This window comes from Balaenoptera borealis (genome assembly GCF_965194805.1).
Source record: "Balaenoptera borealis genome assembly, chromosome: 20".
NCBI classification, from domain to species: domain Eukaryota; kingdom Metazoa; phylum Chordata; class Mammalia; order Artiodactyla; family Balaenopteridae; genus Balaenoptera; species Balaenoptera borealis.
The window spans coordinates 33,102,878-33,113,507 of NC_138879.1; the positions used below are offsets into that span (position 1 = coordinate 33,102,878).

Here is a 10,630-nt window from a genome sequence, read left to right on the forward strand (position 1 = left end):
AGCAGATATTTAACAACTGATCTGATAAATATGTAACACACATTTAACAACACATTATAAAATTCCTGACCCAAGGCATTGATTTCCTAATTATAATGGCATATAAATCTTTTAGAATAAACATAATTCATATTATTCTTCAGAAGTCGTGAAAAAAAATGATGTGATAAAAAATAAAAATCTTTTAGTTAAGTTAGGAAGAAGCAACATGCCCATTTGAGAGAAATACAATTGAGATGCTACCAATGAGGCAAGGAAAGACGGGCAATCTGGAACTGCAGTAACAGTAACTACAATGGAAATAACCATTTAAGAAGTTTCAGCAGCAATGAGTATTTATTATTTTGAATAAAATGTACATTAAACTTTAATATAAAAATCATCAAAAGTGCTATATTGGATTATTTTAATATTAATTTATCCCCGCATGTCATCGAGTAGCTACACATTTTACCTTTTTTTTTTTTAAACTTCTGACACAGCATTACGATCATCTAAAAACTGTCCAATGTTAAAACATAAAAAATATTAGTTTATTCTTCAAGAAAAGTACCACCAGTGATGAGTTACTGAAAGTGAAAAATAAAACAGATGCTAGAGAATCAACTTTTTGCAAAAAAAATGATCACAGAATTTCACAGGGGTATGCAAAGTTCAAGGCAGTTTAGACTCTCAGCAGAACATTTTTATGATATAACATCCTAATAGCGTGGGTTATCTCTTTTGGAGGCAGGTTGCTGGTGTGCCAGAACTCATCTTCTCTTGCCTATTTTCCAAGGTGAACCAAATGTTGTCTAATGCTGCACACCTCCCATGACCCCTAAAATGTTTAATGTAGAGGAAAAACTGATTTTTCAGTCTGAGAAATAGCCCTTAGAGTTAAGTTTGTCATCGAAGACACAAGTCATTGCTCACAGAAGAGAACCACATCCATCCTCCACCCTCAGGCCACCCCCATGCCTCTGGTCTGCGGCAATGCCAAGTCCATCCTCTCCCACACCAGTCCTGGGTGCATTGGCTGACGAAGTGAGAGCAGGTCCTTCAGACCACACATCCCGTTTGGTCTCATTCAGTCCTAAGCAAACAAGCTTCTCTGGTTTGCCACGAGAGTCGTCTGACTCTCCCGCCTCTTGGCTTTCTTGCTCCTCTGTCTCACCTTCCAGCACAGGGCGCTGGAGGCTAACAAAAAAAGTCCCAATGACAGAAGGACCAGACCTAAGATGGAGATGATGGAGCCATGGGAATTGAAGCTGTAAGCCACGGCAGTGACCGCTATCCCGGCGATGAGGACCACCACGGCGAAGGGGATGATGCAGCGGTAACAGGAGAGCTCAGCGCCTCCCGTGGCGGCTGTCAGCTGAATCTCATTGACCAGGGGGACCATGGTTACCATGACTTCACCATTGGAGCTCTTCTCCATTGCCACTGGCTTGGGAGACTTCGGGGTTCCCAGGATCTCCTTTATGGGCTCTTCAGTCATTTTTACAGTATGTCTCCTAGCTGAGTTCACAGACTAGACCTGGGTGGTCTCACCAGGGTGGAAGCTGTGGAGGAGAAGAGAGGAGATGCCAGTTAAATGCATCAGAGTAAGCCCCACAAGTAGGAGTAAAGAGCTGGGGGAAAGACCACTGTGTTCTTTTCTAGGAGGCATGGATGCATGTGAAAATCAACTTTAATATATTTTTCTCCTAATTGTTTGCATTCTCTTTGCATTGAGAAGAAAGCAAGATAAAGCAGAGAACCATAAAGAAAGGGAAGATATAAAAAGCAGGAAGCACTTTACAGTGCTTAATACACTCTGGTGGTCTGCAAATGTTTTACAAGCTTTTCTGCTTTGTCTATTGCTTTTCTTTCCTCTAAACACACAGAGAAGCCTCAGTCTTAATCCCAAAACAGCCTCATTCAAGAGGAGAACACGTTATAAACAACACTTCACACAGTCCCTTCCACGCTCACAGCAACCTAGACTCTGCCGGCGTTTCCAGGCATAACATACACTCTTTCCAAACTATTGCCCATTCGCTGTGCACCAAAGCAACGTCAAGACCAGCAATCAGCGTACAAATGATGTTCTTCTACATCAACTGACAGTTAACAAGTCTTTATTGTTGTAGCTATTAAATACAGCGAAACATGCATCCTGGGTCCATGATGCGGGTGCAGTTCGGCAAAAATTCAGGGACAATAAGGCTAGGATTTGTGATCTAAAATGCGGCAATATCCTCTGATCCATTTGAAAAGGGAAAAATAAGAAAAATAATTCAACAATTTTTTAGACAAAATTTTGTGCTTTTTTTATGTTAAAGAGAAGATCAATATTATTACGATAATTAGCTGTCAATTCACAAATTTTCCATTAAACTTAACAAGGAATTTTGATATTATATATACCACATGTTTAAGAAAAATAAGCAGACTAGATAAGCATAAAGATTTACAAGTTCATTTTTACCCCACGCTGCTGTGTACAAAATCTTCCTGCGCTGCGCTGTATCTTTCTAAATATTTTGAATCTGAACATTTCAGGGTGAAATCTGAGCCTCTTGATCAAAAGCCTCTGGTTGAAACGCCATCTATGAGAAATCAGTGAACACTCCTCTCTTGCTCAGACATGGTAAGTCATTTTCCTTTACCATCGAGAAGTGATCCAGCAGCTAAAAGGTTGAGCAGTTATAGTTACTGAAAGCATTTAAAGGAAGATACTGGAGATGATTTCAGTGAGATGAATACTTCGATCATATTAAGCACCCACTGAAAACTAATTCAACACCAAATCAAACTTCACAGTTTCTTCCTTGCTCTGGGAGGTCAAAAATATCACTCCTTGTGCAATGAACTAAAAGTTAGAGCTGCCTATTTGCATGGGATTTTTAATCACCAAATTAATCACTGCTGTTCAATGATACCTTAAATACTGGCTAGGCCAGTAAAAGGATATTTGAGGTTCTGTCTGAAAGAAAAAAAATCTTCACCCCAAAGCTGAGACTTCAGCTAACCTGAAAATGAAGCTCCGTCCCCCAAAAACTTACACGGACCCGTACCTCAGAGAGAAGCAATCCATTACCAGGGAAACCACTGGACTTGGGAGGGAAGGAACAGCAGCGTCTGAGCTTCTTCTGCGACCTCTGGGAAGACAGCCTGTAACAGCACGTCTGTCAATAAAGTGACAGGATAGGGATCTCCTCTGGGGAAAAGAAAAGATATAAAATACTATATGGTAGGTTTTAGATCCTGGAGCTCTTTCTTTTACTCTATCTCTTCCTAAATGACGCTTGTCTTTCCCTCTCTCTCTTTTTATTTCCTCCCCCGCCGGATTGCCCCTCCCTGCCATTTTTTTTTCTTCGTTCTTTTCCTTGCCAGCAGATTCCGAGTTTTGGCTTCCCCCAGCTCTGCTCAGTGACATGATAAGTCAGAATCATTCTAGAGTCCCTAGAGACAGGAGGCAGCTTTTACTTTTATTTCTCTTGCAGCATTTACCGAGTGCACTGCTTTGCATTACTCATTTTTTCCCCAGCCAACCTCCAGATCTTCCTCCCGCCCAGCAGGCATTTTCACAAGAAAATCCCAGAGTCAGCGTTGCAGACCCAGCTGAGGGGACAGAGCCGAAGGGATAGACACTTTTAGGGCGGGAGGAACAGCTGTGAAGTCATCGAGCAGCTGAATCCAGCCTCTAAGCCAGCAAAAATCTATGTTCCCAGGTTTCCCGAGTATTCTTTCTTCGTATATGTGTGCTGGCCATCTGAAGCTTAACCCATCCCCCCCTTATTTGATATTAATTCATTTAGGAACAAGGGTGGGAGATACAAATGTTTGTGACTAAGGGGGAAAAACAGTCATTTTGATTTAAACATGATTACTACTTGTGCTAGGAAGTGAGTAACTTCGGCAATGCTGAAATCATCATTACCATCACGGTCATCATACAGCACCTGCAAGGTGCACGCTATAACATTAATTCTCACTAGTTTACAAATGAGTTTATAGATAGTTTATAAATGAGGCTCAGAGAGGTTAAGTAATCTGACAAAGTTCACACAGAGAGAAACCCTTGGTTTGAACTCTAGGCTTTAAGGAGCACACACATTATGTAAGGAGCTGTTAAATGTAGATTCTGATTTAATAGGTCTGTAGCAAGCTCCTGGCTGATGTCAATCTGCAGATCCTTGACCCACTTAAAGGAGCAAGGTATTTGAAATATTCAAACCTATATGGTTTGACATGTCACGCTCCCAAACAATAAAGGTCGGTTTCCCACCCCCTGTCTGCAAATGGACTTAGAGCTTTAGAATTTCTTACAGATAAGCTATTTAAAATTTTAAAGCCCCAGATTGTCTTCTGGAGGGAAAAGTGAGATAATACTGGGTGACTATTATAAGTTCATCCCTATACTTCTGTAGCTAAAAGTTATCCATCCTCTATTTTTAATCTATACAAGTTTTAATAATATCTTTTTAATTGGTACAACTAATACAACAAATATAAATTAAATCTTGAAAGAGGGTTGTTCTCCTTCTTTCTATCGAGTTGTTAGATTTCTCTAACTTCTGGTGGAGGGCATGGCCATTCTCAGGCATCTCATGTCTGTTCTACGAGAGCCCACTCTTTCCATCCTTGTCTAGAAATAATACCTTGGTGATTTTGTCATGAAGGGAGAGGGACCAGAAGTCCTTTTTTCTAGAATGGAAATCAGACAAAGGGCTTCTTCATTAAAAAGAAATAAAGTTGAAAATTTCCTGAGGCCTGGCTGGGTGGGGGGAGCCCAGCCTGCTGAGGATGATGAGTATCTGGAGGGCCTCGGCCACGACCGTCCTCAGACTTTAAGAATGTGGGATGTAAAGGGACACATTCATCCTCCAGGAGGAGTGCTGTCACTTGGTGTTTGAGAAGGGGTACTTAGAACCACGGCATTTCAGCACTTGCCAGCAATGCCCTGGGAGGACAGGGATATTGGGAGCCACGGGCCACATAATTGGAGGTTCGTGAGAAGCTCCTTATGAGAAAAGCAGTCTTCCCACTGTGAACTGTGGCCTTCGGGGGCAATTCCTCTTTCCTTTCTAGCAGGGGCTGCTTTCTCCCCAGCATAATCCAATAACCCCACTGAAGCTTTGAATATCATCACCCTTTCCTGTTGACCATGTTCCCCCATTGTCAAAGTCAAAGGTACATGATTTGAACTTCTTCCAGAGAGAAGCCAGAGGCACCTTTTTTTGATGGTGACCTCTTGGCTGAACTTATAATGAGGGACAGTGAATGCATCTGTGCGCTGGGAGCAGGGTTGGTTTGTCGTTATGGCTCCTAATACCCAAGCTTTCCTCAGCCTTTTCAGGCTTCAGATGTTACATTCACCCTAATTCTTCTTCAGAGTATGTGCATCTGCCCAGATACACATCTTCAGATTGCTAGTAGACAACTGATGGTTTGTACTGATAAATACAGAGAAGTAGAAAGCTTTGGGATAAAGCAGAAATTATATCTGAAGAATAGATACCTATCATTATACCCAGGAACACCTGCAGTGTTAAATGATTCTTACCTCTTCAAATTAAAATTCAAAGAATTCCTAGTGATCAATGCCTGATGTCTTTGAATGATTTTTCCTCCCTCCTCTCTGCGCCTATAAGATATTAAACATTCCTGAGAGTGCCTTAAGAGACACCTGCCCCCAAATGCAAAATCTCATTCACAAAGCAACCAGCCTTCTTTCTGCAAGACTTCTTTCAGAAGGGAGACGAAATCTTTCTGGTTCTTTTTAAACAGAAGGCTCCGGGAGATTCCTTTAAGCTTGGAGAACTTTTCAGAAAGCTTCTAATTCATGAATTAAATCTACATCCTCCTACCCCACCCCACCCCTCCAAAGACATTCCACATTTCTTTCCCAGTTTCAAAAACCAAAGCAAAGATCCTTACCTTTCCCAGCCAGAATTGGACTGACACAGCTGCCAGCTCCCGGCCAGGCCAACAGCTAGCCAGAGACGGTGATGCAAATCACTATGCTAGGGACTGTAAACAAAGTACTCACCAAGGCTTAAACACAATTAAGGGACCAGAGAAAAATTGATGAGAGGAAATTCCTTAAGTGCTGTTGTATTTTCTTCCATATTTCCCTCTATGAAAATAGAATCCATGTATTTTTTTTTAAAAGGGACCCAAGTTTGGAAAGAGTGTCCTCCTTTGTTTTTCTTTCTTTGTATCCTCATTCGGGCTTCCATTTTCAAGGTTTTCCCTATCCAAAGCCCCCATTCTGATACTATCCCTCTGTAATACTGTGAACCTGCAGAAAAGAATTTGTAATCCTTGTTCTATACTTCTAGGAGGGTGTGGGGTTGGGAGAGTATGTGCAGTGGGGAGTGAAAAGGCAAATTAATTTTTTCACCATAACAAGCAAGTAATAAGAGGAGTAAAGGAAGAAGAGATCCACTGATGGCGAAATGGCATTTGGTTCCTTGTGTGGACCCTCTCCCTAAAGCCACAGGAGAGGTCTTATCAGTGCTGTTCATCAGAGGGGGGCAAGGCACCATGGAAATGGTGGTACAGAGGAAAATCACATCTCTTAGCAACTGAGCTAAACTTCCACCAAAGGTATCATAAAAAGCAGAATTAGGAACACTTGCTGTTCTGGAGCAAGTTCCCCCAAATTAAAAAAATATCTAGTTTTACTTAGAAACAAGCCAGAAACAAAGTCATTTAGGGAAGGGAGATATAAAAGTGGAGGAAGACAATGAAGATCGTGAGTACCATGACCAAGAGGAGATTTTGCCTGTTTCCCTTCAGTAGAAGCCAAAAGGGTTCAGTTTCTCAATTAGAAAGGGTACTATTTTGTTCTTGCCATTGGGTCGATGCTGTTGAAGACCTGGAAATTTCTCCTGTGGGAACACACAAACTTTTCATTTTGTGAAGAGCACCCCCATGTGCATTCAATTACTCTCCCATATTTACTTTCAGTTTGCTTTTGCTTGGTGTGGTTGAGTTGGCTAATTTTCAGCAGGCCTGAAGATGCCAGTTCCTCCCAGTTCTCTGTCCAGTCGCCACATGCCTTTGATCTCCGTCATCACCCAGTCCAATTGGATTCAGTGAGATTTGGGAAGCTGGCCAATTTTTCTTCTTTCCAATGCTTCTTTTAAGGGTGTGTCTGCATTTAAGCTCTGAAATCATGGACATTTTGGAAAGTGATCTGTTTGTGTGTTCATTTTGGATAACAGGTCATATTATTTCTACTCCTACCCCTGCCCCAAAGCACTTCTCTTTGAGGTCTAGGACATCAAATAGGGAGATCTGATAGTAACAAGTGGAATAATGGGTATGCCTCAGATATAAGTTTATATTTTACTATTTTACTATTTGCTGGTCAATTTTAAGGTACCCCAAACTCATAAAAATCCACGCAGATACAGAAAGGAAAACACATCTTTTAGATGTACACCCTGGTCACCATTCTCTTACCCATTTTGTTCTGAGTCACTATGAAAGATTGCATAAACATTAAAAAGCAGAATTGCTGAAATCAAATAACACGGTGGGACCTTAGGGAAGGATGAATAAACTATCTTTCACTTCATCAAGAACTAATTGTCATTCTGGCCTCAGATGAGAAGAACTGATTTTCTTGTTTAAAAATCTGAGTATATACTAAAACAGCTATGATAACATTCCCATGTATCTGGCACAATCCTTTATATTTGTGTACATGATTTTTTTGGAGGCCTAAGATGAGGAAGCTCAGAGGTAAAGAGTTATAGCAAATTGGACTGACACTTTCCCAAGACAAGTGCACAGCACTTGGGTCAGCTTCCCCTACTGGGCTATGGATCATGTATTCAGGGGCTTGTACAGCCCACCATTTTTGCCTTTTCCAGAGAAGGAAAGGGAGGGACAATAGTACCCTCCCCACTTTGCCCCTCCTCTTGATCCCTGATAATATGGGGCCCTTCTATGCTTTTTACAGAAACAATCTCCCCCTAGCCTCTGGTGACAAATGTCACTTGTCCATAAAATGATGTGCACAAACATCGTGTGACCCCAATCCACACCAGATCAGCACAACATTTCTAGGTTTCAACATCAGTCTGGTCCTGGGGATTTGAAACCACCCTGTAACAAGTAAAATTTTCTAAAAGCTAATAATCTACAATGTTCTGTAAGGGTCAGTTAGCTTCTCTTGTTCCATATTCATAGAGCAGAACATACCTTCTGACCTGATTCATCATATCCCAGTTGTGTAGCTCTGGTCTTGAAATGACTGGCATGGGATGGGCTCACCAGTCTGGCCCTCCTCCACATAATGAAACATTCAGTTGAAACCATAGATTTTAAGCTCTGTGCTTAAGTAAGAGGAGTGTTGAGTTTATTTTCACAAGTAGATTTTGTTATCTCCAGTTTTTAGAGAAAGAAATGGGGGTGTAGTGGGTGCCACTATCCCCAGGTCTAACTCCAGGTTGCTTCATTCTGAGTCAACCTACATGATACATCCAGTTTGAAGAGGAGAGAACACAAAAAGGCTTATCAATCATCTAATAGGCACCACTGATATACAGACCCTGTCTCAGGTCTTTGTATTTTTATTTTACTAGTGAGGAAACTAAAACTCAGCAGTGTTAAGTCCTTAACTTGCCTGGGATGCACTGATAGTTACTACACACCTTTTGGGTGCCAAGAACTTGTTGAATGTTCCAGTTGAGCATATAGAAACCAGTAAGTAAAGCATGATTTCTGCTCTCAGGGAGCTTATACTCTAGGACAGTAAAGCCACAGGTAATCTTTCTGCTAGAGGGAATACCAAACAGCTATGGGAGATCCTTGGAAGATGAAACCAGTCTGGTCCAGGTGGCAGGGAAATCTTCATGGTAGACTGGTACTTGACAGTGTAAGTAGGGAAGGAGAGAAGGTGATTCTAGTTGGAAGGAACAGCCTATATATAAACATAGCTCAGAAAAGTGAAAATCTGCAGAGAGCTTTGAGTAGCCTGTGTGGCTGAATTTGAGAGAGCATGGGGCAGACAGGGAGCAGTCCAAATAAGACTGGAAATGGTTGCTGGTGAGATCATTGCTTCAGGGTTGAGTTTAGACTTTATTTTGAGAGCAATGTGGGTTTTGAATAGGATGGCATGGTCGGCTCTGCGCTTTGTCAGTAGTAGCCTGGCATTAAAGTGTTGGGATGCACAGGGCCGGAGGCGGGGTGCTGGGGGTGGGGAGTCAAAACGGGGAAGCCAGAAAGTGTGCAAATTAGAGAACCTTTGTGAATGTCCACATGAGAGTGCTGGGGGTCTGATAATGGAAAATGCATACAGGTGGGGAGTCACTACAATGGGTAGAATCGGTAAAAGTTGGCAATGGATTTCACAGGGTAAAATTACCAAGGGAGAGGGGTTTGTAAGGTTTTTAAGCCTAAGTAATTAATAGCTTGGTGATACTGTCAGCAGAAATAGAGGGCAGGGTGCGGAGGGTATACACTTAGTTTGGTTAGCATAGCTATCCATTTCTCCAACAGAGAGGCAAATGCTAGAGAAAGTGGCATTACTGCTTGACTACTAATTTGTGAAGCATTGTCTTAGTGGCCAAATAATGCTGTCATAGTCTCACAGATGAATTTTCCACTAAAATTATGATTGAATTTATAATTCACTTCATTTCATGCAAACACACAAAATTGCAGATACATATGCAATATACATACATGATTTGAGATTGCTAACTTTCTGCCTGGAACAAGAAATAAATATTTTAAGAATTCAGATTTGAGACTTTAGATGTACTGACTATATGCAAATAATATATTGATTCAATTTTAAAGTTTAATTTTAAACTCCTCAAAAACAAGAACATAAGTATGCAGTTCTTTTTGTACAGTGTTTAGCATGAAAAAGGCACCTCAAAGACGTTTTCTGGGAATGAAAATGTTTTCTCCTCCCATTGATCACTACTCCAAGGGTTCGTATAGAGAGTGCCAATCATTTCATATTTGGAGAAACAGCCTTTGTCTGTTATTAAAATTAAGAGCTAATTTTATGTTGCCCCATGAGTTAAAGCTTTAAAAAAAAAAAAAAAGCAGTCCCAGTCCACTATGGATTTCTTTAGAAATGTCCTGTTTTGGGCCTCATGCATTGTAAGCAAGCCTTCACATTAGGGTTTACCAAGATCATGTTGACTGGAAAATCTCCCATAAGTTCCTGAAGGATAGTATTAGCAATTATATGTGTAAGGAAAGTTTTTGCCAAATAAATGAACAAGTAAAAGGATGACTCTATATTGAAATCAGATATAAACTTGAAAACTCAGATCATTTTTCAAATGGATAATTTCAAAGTGTCCAGCTATTTAGTGCTAATTACATTAGTTATTCAGTTATAATTGAATTACTCAATTATTATTTGCATTTTCCAGTATTCTTTGGATGGTGGGTACCCTGTAGACCCAACAAGAGGCTGTACCTAATAATAAACAAATATTTATTGAACATTTAGTTTGTGTTATATACTTTTTATAGATTTATTATTTCATTTAATACTCATAAATAATCCAAGATGTAGCTGCCAGACAGTCCCATTATACAAATGAAGAGATGAGGGACTTGTTTTGGGAAGTCACCATTTAGAAGATGGTGAAGCCCAGAGCTAGAACCAAAGCCTGTTTGACTC

General features: G+C 40.7%; 1 protein-coding gene across 3 annotated transcripts; it reads right to left on the reverse strand.

Annotated features, from left to right (window-relative positions):
• Positions 1–317: 317 nt before the first annotated feature.
• On the reverse strand, positions 318–9,098 carry TMEM100 (transmembrane protein 100). Of its 3 annotated transcripts, XM_082371935.1 has the most exons (4): positions 5,908–9,098; positions 5,534–5,614; positions 3,042–3,184; positions 318–1,544 (listed from the first exon to the last, which is right to left on the reverse strand). In XM_082371935.1, the coding sequence occupies exon 4, from the start codon at positions 1,478–1,480 to the stop codon at positions 1,076–1,078; it is 405 nt and encodes a 134-aa protein (XP_082228061.1). In that variant the 5' UTR covers positions 1,481–1,544; positions 3,042–3,184; positions 5,534–5,614; positions 5,908–9,098; the 3' UTR covers positions 318–1,075. The 3 variants fall into 3 exon arrangements, with proteins under 3 accessions (XP_082228061.1, XP_082228063.1, XP_082228062.1); XM_082371937.1 differs by lacking the exon at positions 5,534–5,614; XM_082371936.1 differs by lacking the exon at positions 5,908–9,098 and having other exon boundaries at positions 5,534–5,863.
• Between the last annotated feature and the right edge of the window lie 1,532 nt (positions 9,099–10,630).

Bases quoted from the DNA above. Each gene is read 5' to 3' on its own strand.
- TMEM100 (XM_082371937.1), bottom strand. From the start codon at position 1,480: ATGACTGAAGAGCCCATAAAGGAGATCCTGGGAACCCCGAAGTCTCCC.